The sequence below is a fragment of the Phyllobates terribilis genome, unplaced genomic scaffold (assembly GCF_046119375.1).
Source record: "Phyllobates terribilis strain yellow unplaced genomic scaffold, ASM4611937v1 Scaffold_2__4_contigs__length_985480577, whole genome shotgun sequence".
NCBI classification, from domain to species: Eukaryota; Metazoa; Chordata; class Amphibia; order Anura; family Dendrobatidae; genus Phyllobates; species Phyllobates terribilis.
Window position 1 is genome coordinate 72,503,624 of NW_027362762.1, and position 23,828 is coordinate 72,527,451.

At 48.6% G+C, this 23,828-nt stretch overlaps 1 protein-coding gene across 4 annotated transcripts in view; it reads right to left on the reverse strand.

The window, feature by feature from the left end:
- DYNC2H1 (dynein cytoplasmic 2 heavy chain 1) overlaps positions 1 to 23,828 on the reverse strand; it is a 525,522-nt gene that overhangs the window by 263,630 nt on the left and 238,064 nt on the right. For all 4 annotated transcript variants that reach the window (XM_073662117.1, XM_073662115.1, XM_073662114.1 and 1 more), the window contains exons 71-74: positions 7,883 to 7,948; positions 5,864 to 5,914; positions 2,988 to 3,065; positions 2,533 to 2,661 (exon numbers count right to left, since the gene is read on the reverse strand). In XM_073662117.1, coding sequence (XP_073518218.1) covers positions 2,533 to 2,661; positions 2,988 to 3,065; positions 5,864 to 5,914; positions 7,883 to 7,948 — 324 coding nt within the window. The remainder of the gene's footprint in view (positions 1 to 2,532; positions 2,662 to 2,987; positions 3,066 to 5,863; positions 5,915 to 7,882; positions 7,949 to 23,828) is intronic.

Below are 23,828 nucleotides of genomic sequence, written 5' to 3' on the forward strand. Positions count from 1 at the left end.
AAGATGTAGGTGGAAGAAATGTCATGGATGGACTTATTACCCCGGTGGCTCCTATTACAGGACCGCGCTGGGATCAGTGAGCTCTGCACCACCAGCTGTTCGGTCATGTTAGTAAAGGCAGAAGGCATGGCAGGGGAACAAGGGGACGGAGGTTATATACCAGGGGGCGAGGGGACGGATGTTTTACACCAGGGGGCGAGGGGCAGGATATTATACACCGGGGGGCGAGGGGACCGAATGAAAAACTTGAATCAAGTGGAAATGACGTGTGGCCCAATACTTTTCTCCATATAATGTACATAGGCTCAGATTTATTAATCAGACATTTGATATGTCAGTCTAAATCTAAAAAACCTATCAGCAGGCACAGGCTTCTTAATAAATTTGGAGCATTTTGCACGGCTTAGAAGTCAAAAATCCTAATCTATAACTGCTATCAGCAGTAGTTTTTACACCAAGGACGCAACATTTTCTATCTTTCGTCGTTATACGTGTGGTCTAAGGCCTCCTCCAAATTAAACACGTCCACTTTCTGCTACTTTTGGCAAGCACGGCATAAACAGAGGAACAATAAGTTGCAGCAATCGTTTGAGCTTATTTACGCTGAAACTTCCACAAACACAATAATACAATTTCCTCCACAGAATATATGGGAGTGGGGGGTGAACAGAGCAGATGATTGGAGCGACAAAGCTCATGTGCATTCAAAATCCTGAGGTCTATTGAGAGTGGAGAAGCGAGAAGCTGTAGAACCAATGAGGAACAGAGAAGCTGCAGCTGCTTCTAGTAACTATATCACCCTAGTGCTGGATTCATAGCTACACTGCTCAGTACTGCTGTATATGTCCTCTATACTTCTACTTCTAAGCATAGTGGAGCAGAATGAAATCTGTACTCAGAAGGCAGATATTAAGATGGATTATCAGCTTCACTGAGAGATCAGGTTACAGCTGATGCCTATAGAGATCTGTAGAGAGTGTAGGAGGGAGAAGTTGTAGAACCAATGAGGAACAGAGAAGCTACAGCAGCTTCTAGGAACTGTCTCACCCTAGTGCTGGATTCATAGCTAGAATGCTCAGTACTGCTGTATAATATCCTCTATGCTTTTACTTCTTAGTGGAGCAGAATGAAATCAGTATTCAAGAAGCAGAGATGAAGATGGAATATCAGCTTCACTGACAGATCAGGTTGCAGCTGACGCCTATAGAGATCTATAAAGAGTGTAGGATAGAGAAGCTGTAGAACCAATGAGGAACAGAGAAGCTGCAGCTGCTTCTAGGAACTGTCTCACCCTAGTGCTGGATTCATAGCTACACTTCTCAGTACTGCTGTACAATATACTCTATGCTTTTACTTCTACATAAAGTGGAGCGGGCTGAAACCTGTATTCAGGAGGCAGAGATGAAGATGGGTTATCAGCTTCACTGAGAGATCAGGTTACAGCTGAGGTCTATAGAGAGTGTAGGAGGGAGAAGCTGTAGAACCAACGAGGAACAGAGAAGCTGCAGCTGCTTCTAGTAACTATCTCACCCTAGTGCTGGATTCATAGCTGCACTGCTCAGTACTGCTGTACAATATCCTCTATGCTTTTACTTCTACGTAAAGTGGAGCAGGCTGAAACCTGTATTCAGGAGGCAGAGATGAAGATGGGTTATCAGCTTCACTGAGAGATCAGGTTACAGCTGAGGTCTATAGAGAGTGTAGGAGGGAGAAGCTGTAGAACCAACGAGGAACAGAGAAGCTGCAGCTGCTTCTAGTAACTATAATCACCCTAGTGCTGGATTCATATCTACACTGCTCAGTACTGCTGTACAATATCCTCTATGCTTTTACTTCTACCTAAAGTGGAGCGGGCTGAAACCTGTATTCAGGAGGCAGAGATGAAGATGGGTTATCAGCTTCACTGAGAGATCAGGTTACAGCTGAGGTCTATAGAGATTGCAGGCGGGAGACGCTGTAGAACCGATGAGGAACAGAGAAACTGCAGCTGCTTCTAATAACTATCTCACCCTAGTGCTGGATTCATAGCTACACTGCTCAGTACTGCTGTATAATATCCTCTATGCTTTTACTTCTAAGGATAGTGGAGCAGGATCTACTCTCATCTACGTGTGTAACGTATAGGAAACATCAGAGCTGCTACTCTCATCCATCCTGGAGCTCAGATTTGAGATGCAGAGGATAGAAAATTGGTGATGAATGAAGAATGCATTGCATATAATGGTCAGACACCATGTTCTAGATCATTTACAAACATGACCCCTTACTCTAAAAATGAGGCTTCTAGATTTGCTTCTCTGGCTAATGCCGAGAACATGTAAGGTGATATAATAACTGATACAAAAAAAAAAAGGATAGGCGCTTATTCATGTGTTTCTACAGGTAACGGGGCAATAGGTAATATTCCGCGCCACAAAAAGCTCATCAGCTATTTTGGACGTCCGTTATCAACCTTCCTTCAATTAATGCTGCTGTCAGTTTATTAAGATAGTTGATGGCTGATTAAGTCAATTAGCCTTGATAACATATTACCTGTTGAAACAAGGACAGCTTCTTGGCCGCGGCTGGGAATTCTTGCTCGCACACCGAGCTCTTTGAGAAATGACTCCACAGATTTGAGTTTTCCAGATCCAGGCTCTGATACAGAGGCGGCAGCGAGGCCTGCGGGATGAAACACTTGCTTCACATTTAAGTGGCTGGAGACATATTTTAAACACACATTGATGTTAATTAAGCAATAAATTCTTTTCGACAGTGAGTTTGAGGGATGAGATAAGAGCGAGAAGGAATAGAAAGTCACTTGATCACGGTCGCTCGTAGGCGCGTGAACTTCTAGGCGGAGGATAATTATAGGAAAGGGGCGAATAAGCAGAATTTTCCTTTCTTCGGCCCGATATCTCGCCCACCATTAGGAAGAGCTCATTCCGAGTATTCAGGACTTGATATTGAAAAATCACTCATTCGCAGACAATGGCGGAATAAAATACCTTTAACAAGGCCAAGGCCCAAGCTCTCTCCTGCTCTATCCAGGATGGGATCTGATCACGGAGACTTTTCTGGGAGTCCTAAAAATGTAGAATATATATGTGAGACATAATAAAGAGACAGATCATCGGCAAAAGGGAGGATGCATTCATGGGGGAATTTTTGAAGATCAGAATTTTCGCTGCCCGACCCAATGAACTGGAAGATCTGTCAGGCGCAGGGACCAACATAAAAATGGACCAGAAAAAAAGTGCACCCCATTCTAAGCTAACAATGAGCCCCATCACTTATCTAATAATAAAGAGGAGGATTGACATGTGAGTCATTTCCTTGTGGACCCCCAGTCTGATGCTGCCCACCTTTAAAGGGGTATTCCCATCTCCAAGATCCTATCCCAAAATGTAGCAGGTGTAATAATATTAGCAATTACCTCAAATTAGAAATGTAGTATAGTTCTTCTGATAAGCTATGTTGTTACCCCATGTGCAGGGCAATGCAGTAGCTTAGGTATCTGTGGTTACGACCACTCACAACTAACTAAACTAATTGTCACTATACGAGTGGTCGTAACCAAGGATACCTAAGATACTGCAATGCCCTGAACATGGAGTAAGCAACATAGCGAATCAGAAGAACTATTCTAAATTTTTAATTGCACGTATTTGCTAATATTATTGTATTACTACACCTAATAGATATTGGGATCTTGGAGATCTTCAGTGTCTCTCTGACCAGTTACTACTGAATCTCCACCCACTTAGCCTGCTTGACAGCTCCTCAGTTTCAGTCCTCTCTCCTGCTGCTGAATCTCCACCCACCTAGCCTATTTGCTGGCTCCTCAGTGTCCCTACTCTCTCCAGCTGCTGAATCTCCATCCACCTAGCCTATTTGCTGGCTCCTCAGTGTCCCTACTCTCTCCTGCTGCTGAATCTCCATCCACCTAGCCTATTTGCTGGCTCCTCAGTGTCCCTCCTCTCTCCTGCTGCTGAATCTCCATCCACCTGGCCTATTTGCTGGCTCCTCAGTGTTCCTCCTCTCTAGTTCTGCTGAATCTCCATCCACCTAGCCTATTTGCTGGCTCCTCAGTGTCCCTACTCTCTCCAGCTGCTGAATCTCCATCCACCTAGCCTATTTGCTGGCTCCTCAGTGTCCCTACTCTCTCCAGCTGCTGAATCTCCATCCACCTAGCCTATTTGCTGGCTCCTCAGTGTCCCTACTCTCTCCTGCTGCTGAATCTCCACCCACCTAGCCTATTTGCCCTCTCCTCAGTGTCCCTCCTCTCTCCTGCTGCTGAATCTCCACCCACCTAGCCTATTTGCTGGCTCCTCAGTGTTCCTCCTCTCTAGTTCTGCTGAATCTCCATCCAACTAACTTGACTGACAGATCCTTAGTGTCCGTGCTGCAGCTGAATCTTCATCAATCTTGCCTGATTATGACTCATCCGTGTCCCTCCTACCTGTTGCTGAACCTCCACACACCAAGCTGATTGACAGCTCCTCAGTGTCCCTCCTCCCTGCTGAGACCTCACACCGCTCAGTACAAGCTGTAGCTATCAGACCTACTGGGTGAAGACTGAATACACTTGAGCTATTTCATTCTAGACCCACACTCAAACTTCTCATCTTAATATCAGCAATATACAGTCATTCTCACAAAGATATTAAAAATATTTACACCAGCTTCATCAGGTCTAAGATATCTATTTAATAATGTGTGCAGTTTGTATTACGAAATCTGGTAAAATATCTACTTTAAATTCTCATTATCGAAGGTTAAAGGTTTAGAGAAAAGAAAACGGAATTTATTATATTTTTGCACATTTTACTATTAAAAAAAATCCTAAAGTATAAAAATGCTAACTAATTTACACCCTGAAGTGAAAAATCTGAAAAAAATATATAATAAATGTCACCCTGCAAAAAACAAGTCCCCATACTGTGACATATTGATAATTGATTAGCTAAAAAGAAAAATGATAAAAGAACAGGAATTAAAAAAAATAATACAAATATAAAAGGGATCCGAAAATGAAGGATCATGTTATGGAAGTCCCCAAATGGCACACAAAGGTCATATCTGCTGAAGCCCAGAAAAGTAATAATTTGATAATTATTACGGAATCAGAATTTTTATGCTGAATTTTCCAGCAGTGACAGATAAAAAAAAAATAGAAAAACAAGCCTTCTACTGAAATCTATGGATAACAACGACTTTCATGTAGGAAGTTACTCCAAAGAAAAGAAGTGAGGATATTAAATCAGAGCGCTCTCTGAAGAAGGTTGACGAAACGCGCGTCGGGGCGTCAAGTTGGTTCACCTCTCCATTTCACCAGGTAATGGATATTATGGCAAATACTGCCCATGTGATTATACTTTGGTAGGTTTCATTTTGATCAATTTAAGTGAGCTATTGGTACCAATCACATTTTTATAGTACACATTATGTGCAATCTTATCTTTGGTCTGATATAGCCACTCTGCTCAGTTTACATAGCATATCCACATATTATTGTTATACTTAGTATTCTCTCCTTGGTGTTTGTGATCCATTTATGTACTGACTATACCCATCATTGTATATGAAGCTACTGTTTCTGTTTTTTTTATTATGTTTTTTATTATGACTTTATTCAATAAAGGTTAATTTTTATGATCTAATATACTCACTTCTTTTCTTTGGAGTAACTTCCTACATGAAAGTCATTGTTATTTATTGCTAGAGTTCTTGTGATCATTATCACTATACATGGGATACCATTGTGGGACTTTTGTGAGCTGAAATCTATGGATGTCAGAGGTCCTCCGCTCTTATCTCACTCTATATACATGGAAAACAATTTTCTTTGCTAAAGAAGAAAAGAATAAACCATTTTACTCACAGATTTCTTGAACATATCTCCAACGATGACCCCGGTGAAGACATCCCACTCCTATGTAATCAAAAAAATACAAAATCAATAACCGTGAATGTATTCCCGAGTATCACACAAGAGAAAGTCCACCAGAAGAAGTGTAATCCAATATATGAAGAACTTGGCACTCAACTCTTCTAGCAGCGGCTTTTCTTGGGGAAGAACACAAGGATTGGCAATTTGAAAGTCCTTTTCTCAGAATCCGTTGTGTGAGGGTTGGGAGGTCCCCAAATTCCCAACAGATCCAGGTACATGTTAGGGTCGGGAGGCCCAACCTACACAGACTGTCGACCGATATTGGTGGGTTGGGCCAAATTCAGTCTAATGTGTCTGGGGGCCTGAAGAGTGAACTCACAAATGGCTTATCTGCTTCATTTTTTTCTACAGCTGGAGAGCAGTTTTATTCATCCGGTTGCTCCGCAGTAAGAAAATATTTTCTACCAAGCTCCATTCATGACTCAATTTACACAATAAATCTGCCATGTGTAAATTCACTCTTGTCCCCAGATGAAGCCTCAGCGAAACGCGCGTCGGGTATGCTTTTCTGGATTGGTATATGTACATGATTACAGCTATATTTTCTTTCATTATTATTTTGATTGTCTTTTTGGCTGCTGAGGTATCCATCCTTTACAAAAGGCTGTACTTAAGAGCATGGATGTTGCTTTATACGTTGATGGTACCTTTTATATACGTGTCCATGTGCGGCAAAGCAATTAATGTGGCCTCACGTACACTGGGACTATTTTCCATGATTTTTACTATGGCAGTAACGTTACTGGCATTTGCTGTAAGGTGCGGCAATGAGCACGGCAGAAAGCTGTAAAGTGAGTGACATCCATGGTCCATCCAAATGCATGATCACAATCTGCCAAAATAATGGCAACTGTAGCATGTGAATAGGGACTGTGGCTCTGTAGGTTTACTACTGTATGACCTAACACATAAGCATGACCGTGCCGTCCAAAAGGATCGTATACTGCCTGAACCGCAGAGATTCATGTCTATTATCAGCACAGGAGACCACAGAGATGATGCATGCTGAAGGCCCGCTGCAGACTTCAGACATTTCAGCCTCACATTAATGTCAATTATTAAGATTCTCGTCATTATTTATACCATTAATTATCACCATAAAGTGCCGCCATGTTTTATTTGTAGACCGTCAATTAAAAAGATAAATTGCAGATATCCGGTAATTGTGCGGTTTACTCTTTCTGCAGCCAACGCTGGCTGACCTGTTGGGGTACGTCCACATGGGACACTGCGCACATTTAGCTTTCTGCTCTATAAAAGGTGAAATCCGCAGCATAAACTGACACCATAAATCTGTAGCACAGAAAAAATATAGTGAAATGTAGGAAAAGCCTCACCATGTGGAAAATAGTATGGCAGCTCCTGGATTTAGTTTCCTTGGATCCTAAGCCTTTAACCACCGGCAGAATCATAGAAAAAGAAAGAAAAAAAGATCCGTACAGTCCAATATTCTAAAAATTCCTTGTCTTTATTCCATCACATTAAAAAAGTAGGGATATCCATACACTTTAAAAAAGTAAATCCATTCTGACGCGTTTCTGGCCGAAGCCCTTAGCCTTAGAAACTAAGGGCTTCGGCCAGAAACGCGTCAGAGTGGATGGAATGAATTTACTTTTTTAAAGTGTATGGATATCCCTACTTTTTTTAATGTGATGGAATAAAGACAAGGACTTTTTAGCATATTGGACGGCACGGATCCTTTCTTTATTTTTCTATAAATCTGTAGCACCAGCCATTTTCCACTGGAGATCTTCTCCGCAGTATATGAAGAAAATTTAGTAAAACCTTGTCGACAAAGTAATAAGAAATACACAGTGGATTTTCGAAAACAGAAAAGCCCCGGCGTATCCGACCTATGTGCACGTTCCCCAATGGAGCACACAACCTGAATATGTGTAGGTAAAATCCATCCTGTGTGAACCCTGCAAGGAAAGGTTTTTGGCCACTTACATTCTCCTGGAATAGCTCAGGAAGCATTCCCCGCACAAAATGTAGGGCGAACATCAACTGATCCGCCTGGTGGAAGATAAAGACACACGTAAGGTGACCTCTATAACATACATTGCGAGATACTTGGCATGGGGCAGGAGGACAGGTCATGGAGAGATGGCGATTGTGCTTTCGACTTTTACCACCAAGATTAGGCAAACTCCAGCCAAATGCCACATCCAGAAGAGGCTCTTCTGCTGATAGATTACTACATGTATGTAGGGTGTAAGCTGGCTTAGAAAACTCATTAGTGAATTGTGGGGAGACATATTTGGCAGTGGCACATAGACAGGACATGGTATAAATGTTCAATGCATGCCCTCTGCTGGGACCATCTCGAAAACAAGGCCCCTTTCAGGAATGGAGAAGTGGTCCTGCATGTGTGGCTGTCTCCGTTGACTTCTATCGGTGAGCTGAAAATTTCCGAGTGTGAGCAGTGCACTTAGGACCCTCATCTAATAGCTAGAGAGAAGAGGATCGCCCCTAATCTTTCTCCACGTCCGGCTGTGATGACGTGCCGATCATACAATGTGTCCTACAAGCAGGCACCACAGCGGAGGATAGTGACTTGATGCATGGCTGGCACGTCATCACTGTTAATAAAGACTGGTCGGCAAAACTAATGGTATGCCCAGCTTTATAGCAAGTTTTTAAAACACTCCTGGACAACTATTTGATGGTTTGTTAAAACCAAGACATTCCCTGTGTCTAAAATACCAGGCAGTTTTTCCTCAAAGTGAAATTTCCACAAAGGACCACTAAAATACAGACTGGGTCATTCTCCTCCATTTATAAACAGGCATTTTTTTTTTTTTTTTTTTTGCACGTGTAATTTTAAGAGCTCTATATTTTTTTCTCATTCGGATGTTCAAATATATATTTTTTATCATGATATCTGGGCCTAATTTTTCTGTCATTTTTACATTTAAATTTATTATATATATATTTTATATATATTTGCTGCTATTGGTTGGGGGGGAGGGTAAATGTAAAGAAAAAAAAGGAAATAATTGTCGATTTTTTTTTTAAATGTTATATCATTTTTGCAATCACGAAGACCCACCAAAATACATTTTAACCTGTGTTCTCCATTCTGCAGCAATTAATTTTACTCTACGAGGGAGGAAACCGTTATTGAGACTGGCGGTGTTTTTTTTTTTTTGTTTCAATTTTTCTTTTTCCAGCTTTAATTTTTTTTCATTTATTTCACACATTGTGCCCCCCATAATGTCATAAGAACTTTGGGGGGGGGGGGGGGGGGGCATTTCAATGTTTAAATACATTTCTATTATTTCTCATTTCCCCTGTAACTGGGGCTATTATATTAGCCACAGTTACAGGGGAAGTTGATCCGCTCGCCTGCACGGGAGAGCCGATCTGAGTCTCCAAGATCTTGCGCCTTCTGGGTATAATCATGAAGATAGGAGGAGAAAGTGCTGTTGGCGCTTCCTTTACTGTATAGATTGCGCTCATTCAGCGCTGTGTATACAGCGATCAGAAAAGCTGAGATTGGTAACAGGGAGTATGGACATCTCTGACGGCTGGCTCCCAGTTTCTGTAAGATGTCCGTGCAGCTACCGACTCTGCGACGATGTCCAAAAAGTCACTGTGGAGTAATACCATCCCGATGTTATAAGACGATGGGTGGTCAGTATGCAGTTAAAGGAAACCATTGTATGTTTGTTTGTTTTTTTATTTATCATTCCTCTTAGAGCAACACATCCCCCCCAAAAAACATGATTTCTCGATACTCTGTCTGGAAATGTTGATGCTATGTATGTCTAAGTTGCCAACTAGTGGTTGTGATGTGGACTGCAACTTGTTGAGGGTTTTCATACTATGTTTAATTTGTATAGTGAGAATTTTCAGTCTTTAGAATTCAAGCTCAGGTCAGAGCGGACATATCTGTGCACATAAACATGAAATCGAGAGTCTGGTCATACAACAAATCTGATTGTGATTTATTTATTTGTAGAATGGTGACAGAAATGAGAAGCTACTGGTTGTACTGAGCTCGAATAGATCCATATAGTTTGGTAGGGTCTCCATAGCTGATCTACATCCATCTGCTGTCATACAGGGCACACAGACACCGTGCCATGCTCTACCGGACACTGTATAGCGGTGCAATGTTTCTAGGGAAGACTTAGTCTATAATAAAGCACGCTATGCAGCTTTAAAGCCACCGGGACACGATGCACCTCTCTACAGCCTCCACGTAGACAGGCCAGCAGTGTGCACGAGGCCTTACCCTGCACCCATGGAGTTGTACTTGGGTTACATTACACGGCACAATGTGCATCTGCAAACTTTCGAAAACATTAAGATAAAAAAAAGCACAAAGCACCAAAGTAAACCGCCAGCACTACAAGTCATCGAGCACGCTAAAGCACTTCCAAAAAGCTACTTATTCTAGTCTCCAATCCTCTAGTAAATGCACATCCAGAAAACAAGTAATCATCTGTATGTTTTGGCTATATTATCTGGGACACAGGAGACGCCGTTTTCAGCTTTGGAGCGGAGTTAATTACTATAATCACACAGGAGACCTCGGTAAAATCTAAAGCAGCTTTGCCTCTAATTCAGGTCATGGTGCTAAATCATGAAAAATGCAGCTTATTACTTGGGATGCGAGGAAGTTTTCCTGCTTCAATTCACTGGGGAAACTTCTCGACTGCGTTATTAGCCATGGCTTCATGGCTGCTCATTCCACACAATACGTGTGCCAGGACTGCGTACAGCCGGGAGGCATGTGCCAACGAAGGCCCAACGCACTCATTTATTATTCTTCTCCACTGTATAAATACTAGACGGAGACTGTATCATTCTCACATAGGCGAGCGATGGCGTCACCTCCCTCGGCTGAAACTGCTTCTCCATCAGTAATATGAATGGGAGCTGCCATGGGTACAACGTAAAAATGTAAAGTAACATCTAAAAGATAATGTGTCCGTAGTCAAAACAAATCTGGAGGCTGCACAACTTTCTTTATGTTCTTTAGTATATACTTTTTGCCCTTTACAGTAAAGTTATATCTTTCAGTTGCCTTGTTGGCCGCCATCACTAATACCAGACATGCTACACAGTAGTAGCCGTGAAATTGATATAATTCCCATCATCCCCTTTTGCTAATGGGTGGTGAAAAGCCGTGCAGGACGCATTATTAGCAAACATTTCTCAGTTAAACTAAGAAATTCACGGCCAGTTTTGTAAACTTTTGCTTAGCCGCAATAGATCAAAGTTTTGGATGGGCAGTTCATGTCTTTTTCTACAACTATGATTAGATCATCAGACAGTGAGCCCACCACAGATCTCCAGACAGTGAGCCCACCACAGATCTCCAGACAGTGAGCCCACCACAGATCTCCAGACAGTGAGCTCACCACAGATCTCCAGACAGTGAGCCCACCACAGATCTCCAGACAATGAGCCCACCACAGATCTCCAGACAATGAGCCCACCACAGATCTCCAGACAATGAGCCCACCACAGATCTCCAGACAATGAGCCCAACACAGATCTCCAGACAGTGTGCCCAACACAGATCTCCAGTGTGCCCAACACAGATCTCGGACAGTGAGCCCACCACAGATCTCCAGACAGTGAGCCCAACACAGATCTCCAGACAGTGTGCCCAACACAGATCTCCAGTGTGCCCAACACAGATCTCCAGTGTGCCCAACACAGATCTCCAGACAGTGTGCCCAACACAGATCTCCAGTGTGCCCAACACAGATCTCCAGTGTGCCCAACACAGATCTCCAGACAGTGTGCCCAACACAGATCTCCAGACAGTGTGCCCAACACAGATCTCCAGACAGTGTGCCCACCACAGATCTCCAGACAGTGTGCCCACCACAGATCTCCAGACAGTGAGCCCACCACAGATCTCCAGACAGTGAGCCCACCACAGATCTCCAGACAGTGAGCCCACCACAGATCTCCAGACAGTGAGCCCACCACAAATCCCCAGACAGTGAGCCCACCACAGATCCCCAGACAGTGAGCCCACCACAGATCCCCAGACAGTGAGCCCACCACAGATCCCCAGTGAGCCCACCACAGATCTCCAGACAGTGAGCCCACCACAGATCTCCAGACAGTGTGCCCAACACAGATCTCCAGACAGTGAGCCCAACACAGATCTCCAGACAGTGAGCCCACCACAGATCTCCAGACAGTGTGCCCACCACAGATCTCCAGACAGTGTGCCCACCACAGATCTCCAGACAGTGTGCCCACCACAGATCTCCAGTGTGCCCACCACAGATCTCCAGACAGTGAGAACAACACAGATCTCCAGGCAGTGAGAACAACACAGATCTCCAGGCAGTGAGAACAACACAGATCTCCAGGCAGTGAGCCCACCACAGATCCCCAGACAGTGAGCCCACCACAGATCCCCAGACAGTGAGCCCACCACAGATCCCCAGACAGTGAGCCCACCACAGATCCCCAGACAGTGAGCCCACCACAGATCCCCAGTGAGCCCACCACAGATCCCCAGACAGTGAGCTCACCACAGATCCCCAGACCGTGAGCCCACCACAGATCTCCAGACAGTGAGCCCACCACAGATCTCCAGACAGTGAGCCCACCACAGATCTCCAGACAGTGAGCCCACCACAGATCTCCAGACAGTGAGTCCAAAACAGATCTCCAGACAGTGAGCCCAACACAGATCTCCAGACAGTGAGCCCACCACAGATCTCCAGACAGTGAGACCACCACAGATCTCCAGACAGTGAGACCAACACAGATCTCCAGACAGTGAGACCAACACAGATCCCCAGACAGTGTGCCCACCACAGATCTCCAGTGAGCCCACCACAGAACTCCAGACAGTGAGCCCAACACAGATCTCCAGACAGTGAGCCCAACACAGATCTCCAGACAGTGTGCCCAACACAGATCTCCAGACAGTGTGCCCAACACAGATCTCCAGACAGTGTGCCCAACACAGATCTCCAGACAGTGAGCCCACCACAGATCTCCAGACAGTGTGCCCACCACAGATCTCCAGACAGTGAGCCCACCACAGATCTCAAGACAGTGAGCCCACCACAAATCCCCAGACAGTGAGCCCACCACAGATCCCCAGACAGTGAGCCCACCACAGATCCCCAGACAGTGAGCCCACCACAGATCCCCAGACAGTGAGCCCACCACAGATCTCCAGACAGTGAGCCCACCACAGATCTCCAGACAGTGTGCCCAACACAGATCTCCAGACAGTGAGCCCAACACAGATCTCCAGACAGTGAGCCCACCACAGATCTCCAGACAGTGTGCCCACCACAGATCTCCAGACAGTGTGCCCACCACAGATCTCCAGACAGTGTGCCCACCACAGATCTCCAGACAGTGTGCCCACCACAGATCTCCAGTGTGCCCACCACAGATCTCCAGACAGTGAGAACAACACAGAGCTCCAGGCAGTGAGAACAACACAGATCTCCAGGCAGTGAGCCCACCACAGATCTCCAGGCAGTGAGCCCACCACAGATCTCCAGACAGTGAGCCCACCACAGATCCCCAGACAGTGAGCCCACCACAGATCCCCAGACAGTGAGCCCACCACAGATCCCCAGACAGTGAGCCCACCACAGATCCCAGTGAGCCCACCACAGATCCCCAGACAGTGAGCCCACCACAGATCTCCAGACAGTGAGCCCACCACAGATCTCCAGACAGTGAGCCCACCACAGATCTCCAGACAGTGAGCCCACCACAGATCTCCAGACAGTGAGTCCAAAACAGATCTCCAGACAGTGAGCCCAACACAGATCTCCAGACAGTGAGCCCACCACAGATCTCCAGACAGTGAGACCACCACAGATCTCCAGACAGTGAGACCAACACAGATCTCCAGACAGTGAGACCAACACAGATCCCCAGACAGTGTGCCCACCACAGATCTCCAGTGAGCCCACCACAGAACTCCAGACAGTGAGCCCAACACAGATCTCCAGACAGTGAGCCCAACACAGATCTCCAGACAGTGTGCCCAACACAGATCTCCAGACAGTGTGCCCAACACAGATCTCCAGACAGTGTGCCCAACACAGATCTCCAGACAGTGTGCCCAACACAGATCTCCAGACAGTGTGCCCAACACAGATCTCCAGACAGTGAGCCCACCACAGATCTCCAGACAGTGTGCCCACCACAGATCTCCAGACAGTGAGCCCACCACAGATCTCCAGACAGTGAGCCCACCACAAATCCTCAGACAGTGAGCCCACCACAAATCCTCAGACAGTGAGCCCACCACAGATCTCCAGACAATGAGCCCAACACAGATCTCCAGACAATGAGCCCAACACAGATCTCCAGACAGTGTGCCCAACACAGATCTCCAGTGTGCCCAACACAGATCTCGGACAGTGAGCCCACCACAGATCTCCAGACAGTGAGCCCAACACAGATCTCCAGACAATGAGCCCAACACAGATCTCCAGACAGTGTGCCCAACACAGATCTCCAGTGTGCCCAACACAGATCTCCAGACAGTGTGCCCAACACAGATCTCCAGACAGTGTGCCCAACACAGATCTCCAGACAGTGTGCCCAACACAGATCTCCAGACAGTGTGCCCAACACAGATCTCCAGACAGTGTGCCCAACACAGATCTCCAGACAGTGAGCCCACCACAGATCTCCAGACAATGAGCCCACCACAGATCTCCAGACAGTGAGCCCACCACAGATCTCCAGACAGTGAGCCCACCACAAATCCCCAGACAGTGAGCCCACTACAGATCCCCAGACAGTGAGCCCACCACAGATCCCCAGACAGTGAGCCCACCACAGATCCCCAGTGAGCCCACCACAGATCTCCAGACAGTGAGCCCAACACAGATCTCCAGACAGTGTGCCCAACACAGATCTCCAGACAGTGAGTCCAACACAGATCTCCAGACAGTGAGCCCACCACAGATCTCCAGACAGTGTGCCCACCACACATCTCCAGACAGTGTGCCCACCACAGATCTCCAGACAGTGTGCCCACCACAGATCTCCAGACAGTGTGCCCACCACAGATCTCCAGTGTGCCCACCACAGATCTCCAGACAGTGTGCCCACCACAGATCTCCAGACAGTGAGAACAACACAGATCTCCAGGCAGTGAGCCCACCACAGATCTCCAGGCAGTGAGCCCACCACAGATCTACAGACAGTGAGCCCACCACAGATCCCCAGACAGTGAGCCCACCACAGATCCCCAGACAGTGAGCCCACCACAGATCCCCAGACAGTGAGCCCACCACAGATCCCCAGACAGTGAGCTCACCACAGATCCCCAGACAGTGAGCCCACCACAGATCTCCAGACAGTGAGCCCACCACAGATCTCCAGACAGTGAGCCCACCACAGATCTCCAGACAGTGAGCCCACCACAGATCTCCAGACAGTGAGTCCAAAACAGATCTCCAGACAGTGAGCCCAACACAGATCTCCAGACAGTGAGCCCACCACAGATCTCCAGACAGTGAGACCACCACAGATCTCCAGACAGTGAGACCAACACAGATCTCCAGACAGTGAGACCAACACAGATCCCCAGACAGTGTGCCCACCACAGATCTCCAGTAAGCCCACTACAGAACTCCAGACAGTGAGCCCAACACAGATCTCCAGACAGTGAGCCCAACACAGATCTCCAGACAGTGTGCCCAACACAGATCTCCAGACAGTGTGCCCAACACAGATCTCCAGACAGTGAGCCCACCACAGATCTCCAGACAGTGTGCCCACCACAGTTCTCCAGACAGTGAGCCCACCACAGATCCCCAGACAGTGAGCCCACCACAGATCCCCAGACAGTGAGCCCACCACAGATCCCCAGACAGTGAGCCCACCACAGATCCCCAGACAGTGAGCCCACCACAGATCTCCAGACAGTGAGCCCACCACAGATCTCCAGACAGTGTGCCCAACACAGATCTCCAGACAGTGTGCCCAACACAGATCTCCAGACAGTGAGCCCACCACAGATCACCAGACAGTGTGCCCACCACAGATCTCCAGACAGTGTGCCCACCACAGATCTCCAGACAGTGTGCCCACCACAGATCTCCAGACAGTGTGCCCACCACAGATCTCCAGACAGTGAGAACAACACAGATCTCCAGGCAGTGAGAACAACACAGATCTCCAGGCAGTGAGCCCACCACAGATCTCCAGGCAGTGAGCCCACCACAGATCTCCAGACAGTGAGCCCACCACAGATCCCCAGACAGTGAGCCCACCACAGATCCCCAGACAGTGAGCCCACCACAGATCCCCAGACAGTGAGCCCACCACAGATCCCAGTGAGCCCACCACAGATCCCCAGACAGTGAGCTCACCACAGATCCCCAGACAGTGAGCCCACCACAGATCTCCAGACAGTGAGCCCACCACAGATCTCCAGACAGTGAGCCCACCACAGATCTCCAGACAGTGAGCCCACCACAGATCTCCAGACAGTGAGTCCAAAACAGATCTCCAGACAGTGAGCCCAACACAGATCTCCAGACAGTGAGCCCAACACAGATCTCCAGACAGTGAGCCCACCACAGATCTCCAGACAGTGAGACCACCACAGATCTCCAGACAGTGAGACCAACACAGATCTCCAGACAGTGAGACCAACACAGATCCCCAGACAGTGTGCCCACCACAGATCTCCAGTGAGCCCACCACAGAACTCCAGACAGTGAGCCCAACACAGATCTCCAGACAGTGAGCCCAACACAGATCTCCAGACAGTGTGCCCAACACAGATCTCCAGACAGTGTGCCCAACACAGATCTCCAGACAGTGTGCCCAACACAGATCTCCAGACAGTGTGCCCAACACAGATCTCCAGACAGTGAGCCCACCACAGATCTCCAGACAGTGTGCCCACCACAGATCTCCAGACAGTGAGCCCACCACAGATCTCCAGACAGTGAGCCCACCACAAATCCTCAGACAGTGAGCCCACCACAAATCCCCAGACAGTGAGCCCACCACAGATCTCCAGACAATGAGCTCAACACAGATCTCCAGACAATGAGCCCAACACAGATCTCCAGACAGTGTGCCCAACACAGATCTCCAGTGTGCCCAACACAGATCTCGGACAGTGAGCCCACCACAGATCTCCAGACAGTGAGCCCAACACAGATCTCCAGACAATGAGCCCAACACAGATATCCAGACAGTGTGCCCAACACAGATCTCCAGTGTGCCCAACACAGATCTCCAGACAGTGTGCCCAACACAGATCTCCAGACAGTGTGCCCAACACAGATCTCCAGACAGTGTGCCCAACACAGATCTCCAGACAGTGTGCCCAACACAGATCTCCAGACAGTGAGCCCACCACAGATCTCCAGACAATGAGCCCACCACAGATCTCCAGACAGTGAGCCCACCACAGATCTCCAGTGAGCCCACCACAAATCCCCAGACAGTGAGCCCACCACAGATCCCCAGACAGTGAGCCCACCACAGATCCCCAGACAGTGAGCCCACCACAGATCTCCAGACAGTGAGCCCACCACAGATCTCCAGACAGTGAGCCCAACACAGATCTCCAGACAGTGTGCCCAACACAGATCTCCAGACAGTGAGCCCAACACAGATCTCCAGACAGTGAGCCCACCACAGATCTCCAGACAGTGTGCCCACCACAGATCTCCAGACAGTGTGCCCACCACAGATCTCCAGACAGTGTGCCCACCACAGATCTCCAGACAGTGTGCCCACCACAGATCTCCAGTGTGCCCACCACAGATCTCCAGACAGTGTGCCCACCACAGATCTCCAGACAGTGAGAACAACACAGATCTCCAGGCAGTGAGCCCACCACAGATCTCCAGGCACTGAGCCCACCACAGATCTCCAGACAGTGAGCCCACCACAGATCCCCAGACAGTGAGCCCACCACAGATCCCCAGACAGTGAGCCCACCACAGATCCCCAGACAGTGAGCCCACCACAGATCCCCAGACAGTGAGCCCACCACAGATCCCCAGACAGTGAGCCCACCACAGATCCCCAGTGAGCCCACCACAGATCCCCAGACAGTGAGCTCACCACAGATCCCCAGACAGTGAGCCCACCACAGATCTCCAGACAGTGAGCCCACCACAGATCTCCAGACAGTGAGCCCACCACAGATCTCCAGACAGTGAGCCCACCACAGATCTCCAGATAGTGAGTCCAAAACAGATCTCCAGACAGTGAGCCCAACACAGATCTCCAGACAGTGAGCCCACCACAGATCTCCAGACAGTGAGACCACCACAGATCTCCAGACAGTGAGACCAACACAGATCTCCAGTAAGCCCACCACAGAACTCCAGACAGTGAGCCCAACACAGATCTCCAGACAGTGAGCCCAACACAGATCTCCAGACAGTGTGCCCAACACAGATCTCCAGACAGTGTGCCCAACACAGATCTCCAGACAGTGTGCCCACCACAGATCTCCAGACAGTGAGCCCACCACAGATCTCCAGACAGTGTGCCCACCACAGATCTCCAGACAGCGAGCCCACCACAGATCTCCAGACAGTGAGCCCACCACAAATCCCCAGACAGTGAGCCCACCACAGATCCCCAGACAGTGAGCCCACCACAGATCCCCAGACAGTGAGCCCACCACAGATCCCCAGACAGTGAGCCCACCACAGATCCCCAGACAGTGAGCCCACCACAGATCTCCAGACAGTGAGCCCACCACAGATCTCCAGACAGTGTGCCCAACACAGATCTCCAGACAGTGAGCCCACCACAGATCTCCAGACAGTGAGCCCACCACAGATCTCCAGACAGTGTGCCCACCACAGATCTCCAGACAGTGTGCCCACCACAGATCTCCAGACAGTGTGTCCACCACAGATCTCCAGACAGTGTGTCCACCACAGATCTCCAGACAGTGTGCCCACCACAGATCTCCAGGCAGTGAGAACAACACAGATCTCCAGGCAGTGAGAACAACACAGATCTCCAGGCAGTGAGCCCACCACAGATCTCCAGGCAGTGAGCCCAACACAGATCTCCAGACAGTGAGCCCACCACAGATCCCCAGACAGTGAGCCCACCACAGATCCCCAGACAGTGAGCCCACCACAGATCCCCAGACAGTGAGCCCACCACAGATCCCCAGACAGTGAGCCCACCACAGATCCCCAGTGAGCCCACCACAGATCCCCAGACAGTGAGCTCACCACAGATCCCCAGACAGTGAGCCCACCACAGATCTCCAGACAGTGAGCCCACCACAGATCTCCAGACAGTGAGCCCACCACAGATCTCCAGACAGTGAGCCCACTACAGATCTCCAGACAGTGAGTCCAAAACAGATCTCCAGACAGTGAGCCCAACACAGATCTCCAGACAGTGAGCCCACCACAGATCTCCAGACAGTGAGACCACCACAGATCTCCAGACAGTGAGACCAACACAGATCCCCAGACAGTGAGCCCAACACAGATCTCCAGACAGTGAGCCCAACACAGATCTCCAGACAGTGTGCCCAACACAGATCTCCAGACAGTGTGCCCAACACAGATCTCCAGACAGTGTGCCCAACACAGATCTCCAGACAGTGTGCCCAACACAGATCTCCAGACAGTGAGCCCACCACAGATCTCCAGACAGTGTGCCCACCACAGATCTCCAGACAGTGAGCCCACCACAGATCTCCAGACAGTGAGCCCACCACAAATCCTCAGACAGTGAGCCCACCACAAATCCCCAGACAGTGAGCCCACCACAGATCTCCAGACAATGAGCCCAACACAGATCTCCAGACAATGAGCCCAACACAGATCTCCAGACAGTGTGCCCAACACAGATCTCCAGTGTGCCCAACACAGATCTCGGACAGTGAGCCCACCACAGATCTCCAGACAGTGAGCCCAACACAGATCTCCAGACAATGAGCCCAACACAGATCTCCAGACAGTGTGCCCAACACAGATCTCCAGTGTGCCCAACACAGATCTCCAGACAGTGTGCCCAACACAGATCTCCAGACAGTGTGCCCAACACAGATCTCCAGACAGTGTGCCCAACACAGATCTCCAGTGTGCCCAACACAGATCTCCAGACAGTGAGCCCACCACAGATCTCCAGACAATGAGCCCACCACAGATCTCCAGACAGTGAGCCCACCACAGATCTCCAGACAGTGAGCCCACCACAAATCCCCAGACAGTGAGCCCACCACAGATCCCCAGACAGTGAGCCCACCACAGATCCCCAGACAGTGAGCCCACCACAGATCCCCAGACAGTGAGCCCACCACAGATCTCCAGACAGTGAGCCCAACACAGATCTCCAGACAGTGTGCCCACCACAGATCTCCAGACAGTGAGCCCACCACAGATCTCCAGACAGTGTGCCCACCACAGATCTCCAGACAGTGTGCCCACCACAGATCTCCAGACAGTGTGCCCACCACAGATCTCCAGACAGTGTGCCCACCACAGATCTCCAGACAGTGTGCCCACCACAGATCTCCAGTGTGCCCACCACAGATCTAAAGACAGTGTGCCCACCACAGATCTCCAGACAGTGAGAACAACACAGATCTCCAGGCAGTGAGCCCACCACAGATCTCCAGACAGTGAGCCCACCACAGATCCCCAGACAGTGAGCCCACCACAGATCCCCAGACAGTGAGCCCACCACAGATCCCCAGACAGTGAGTCCACCACAGATCCCCAGACAGTGAGCCCACCACAGATCCCCAGTGAGCCCACCACAGATCCCCAGACAGTGAGCTCACCACAGATCCCCAGACAGTGAGCCCACCACAGATCTCCAGACAGTGAGCCCACCACAGATCTCCAGACAGTGAGCCCACCACAGATCTACAGACAGTGAGCCCACCACAGATCTCCAGACAGTGAGTCCAAAACAGATCTCCAGACAGTGAGCCCAACACAGATCTCCAGACAGTGAGCCCACCACAGATCTCCAGACAGTGAGACCACCACAGATCTCCAGTGAGACCACCACAGATCTCCAGACAGTGAGACCAACACAGATCCCCAGACAGTGTGCCCACCACAGATCTCCAGTAAGCCCACCACAGAACTCCAGACAGTGAGCCCAACACAGATCTCCAGACAGTGAGCCCAACACAGATCTCCAGACAGTGTGCCCAACACAGATCTCCTGACAGTGTGCCCAACACAGATCTCCAGACAGTGTGCCCACCACAGATCTCCAGACAGTGTGCCCAACACAGATCTCCAGACAGTGTGCCCACCACAGATCTCCAGACAGTGTGCCCACCACAGATCTCCAGACAGTGAGCCCACCACAGATCTCCAGACAGTGAGCCCACCACAAATCCTCAGACAGTGAGCCCACCACAAATCCCCAGACAGTGAGCCCACCACAGATCTCCAGACAGTGAGCCCACCACAGATCTCCAGACAGTGTGCCCAACACAGATCTCCAGACAGTGAGCCCAACACAGATCTCCAGACAGTGAGCCCAACACAGATCTCCAGACAGTGAGCCCACCACAGATCTCCAGACAGTGTGCCCAACACAGATCTCCAGACAGTGTGCCCAACACAGATCTCCAGACAGTGTGTCCAACACAGATCTCCAGACAGTGTGCCCAACACAGATCTCCAGACAGTGTGCCCACCACAGATCTCCAGTGTGCCCAACACAGATCTCCAGACAGTGAGAACAACACAGATCTCCAGACAGTGAGAACAACACAGATCTCCAGACAGTGAGCCCACCACAGATCTCCAGACAGTGAGCCCACCACAGATCCCCAGACAGTGAGCCCACCACAGATCCCCAGACAGTGAGCCCACCACAGATCCCCAGACAGTGAGCCCACCACAGATCCCCAGACAGTGAGCCCACCACAGATCCCCAGAAAGTGAGCCCACCACAGATCCCCAGAAAGTGAGCCCACCACAGATCCCCAGTGAGCCCACCACAGATCTCCAGACAGTGAGCCCACCACAGATCTCCAGACAGTGAGCCCACCACAGATCTCCAGACAGTGAGCCCACCACAGATCTCCAGACAGTGAGCCCACCACAGATCTCCAGGAAGTGGACAAGACTAGATGGATTATGAAAAGCAGACATAGCCCCCTTGAACAAACAAAAATGTTTCAATCTGCAAATTATCACGTTATCATTTTGCATATGTATATGTCCTGTATATACATACATACATACATAACACACCTGTGTGACAGTCTATATTGCACCCAGCCCTGAATCTGAAGCAATATCAATAAAGCGTATTAGACAGATAAAAAAATCAGCTCTGGCTACGGCACATTAGTAGTCTGGAGGCTAGAATGTATCACACATTAGACGTTAACTATCCCATTTACAAGTCTGTGAAAGCAATGAATGTATGATAGATCGGACTGGAAATGGCAGATACAATGTAAGAACGCGCTGCGAGGCTTCTGCATTCTGTCCCTTTTACTGGTGTCTGTAAACAGTCCCTGAAACTTTAGGGGTGTGGAAACTTCTGCAACCATTCTCTATTGTTGCAAAGCATCTAAATGAAACATTAAAACAACTTTTCAAATAGTCTTGATTGAAAACATCCCACTGTTTTGTGTATGAGCTGTTGACAGTGTAGCCTGCAGTCACATATTACTCCCGTCTATGGACAGAGGGGCTCTGGGGAGTGAAGTAAGACATGACTGCAGGGTCAGACTACACAAGATAAGTAGTCTGTAACTATGGAGACACATAGAATATACGATCTACAAAACAAGGGGCTGTCCACCTTGAGGGACAATTTTTTTTTTAAACTTAAATATATGTGTTTTTGGCTAAAAATCATTTTTTCAGTTTGATTTCATTAACAATTCTGCAATGTTTGGCTTTAATAGGCTGTCTTTCCATGTATATTCAACTTTGATGTGGTCTGTGGTAATAGACAGTGCAACACAGAGGTGGTAGAAGGCAACTTTTTTTAATGATCCTCAATTGCAGAAATGATTTTTAGCCCTAGATACATACTGTACATTTAGAGGGAATTTGTCATGTCTGATAATGCTATTTCTTGTACATATAGGGTTAATCTTCTGGATAACAATGTTATGAAGGTGCCCGGCCGGAGTAATGAAAGTGCGGCACCCAGGAGAAAATGAAGTTTATTCTGCTAGGAGCGGATGGCTTTCAGTCATACAGGTGTGGCGGCGCAGCTACCGTCACTTCTTACTCCTCAGAGCGGCGGCTGCAGCCATGCACCGGCACTGATTGACAGCTGTATCTGCACTGATGCACTGCACAGCCGGCTGTCAGTCAGTGCCGGGGTGTGCCTGCAGCCGCCGCTCTCAGACGAGTAAGAGGTGACTGTAATTGTTCTGGGCACAAATGAATGACTGAAAGCCAGTGGCTCCAAGAGAAATAAAGTCCATCTTCTTCTGGGTGCCAGACTTTCAGTACGGCGGAGAGGCACCTTGATAATGCTATTATCCAGCAGATTAAGTCCTGCCCTTTACGTCTTCTCTAAGGAAGGTGTAGCCTTTCCTATTAACAGGACATTGTACTGTCTCATCTCGATAGGTTTTCACAGTGTCACTAGGGTGCATGCCTTGTGTTCGGATTGTGAGGCTGCGTAGGTGTTATGTGCTTCGCACAGGGACCCAGCAAGACTGACACCAAACCAGCAAAGGAGCAGCCACAGATGCACTTGGCAAGGGCGAAACATTGAGGGCCAGGTATACTCTTCACCCAGCTCCCAATGAATGGAAGGTGGACTTTGACAGAGCCCTTCCCAGGCCCACTGTCGCCAGACAGCTGGCATCTGGTGACGCGGCTGGTGCCTAGTCAAGTGAGTACCTCTGCAAGAACCCCAGGAAGAGTAGCAGAAGAAAAAAAGAGAAAACCCCTGAAAAGATAGCAACACTACAGCTAGCACC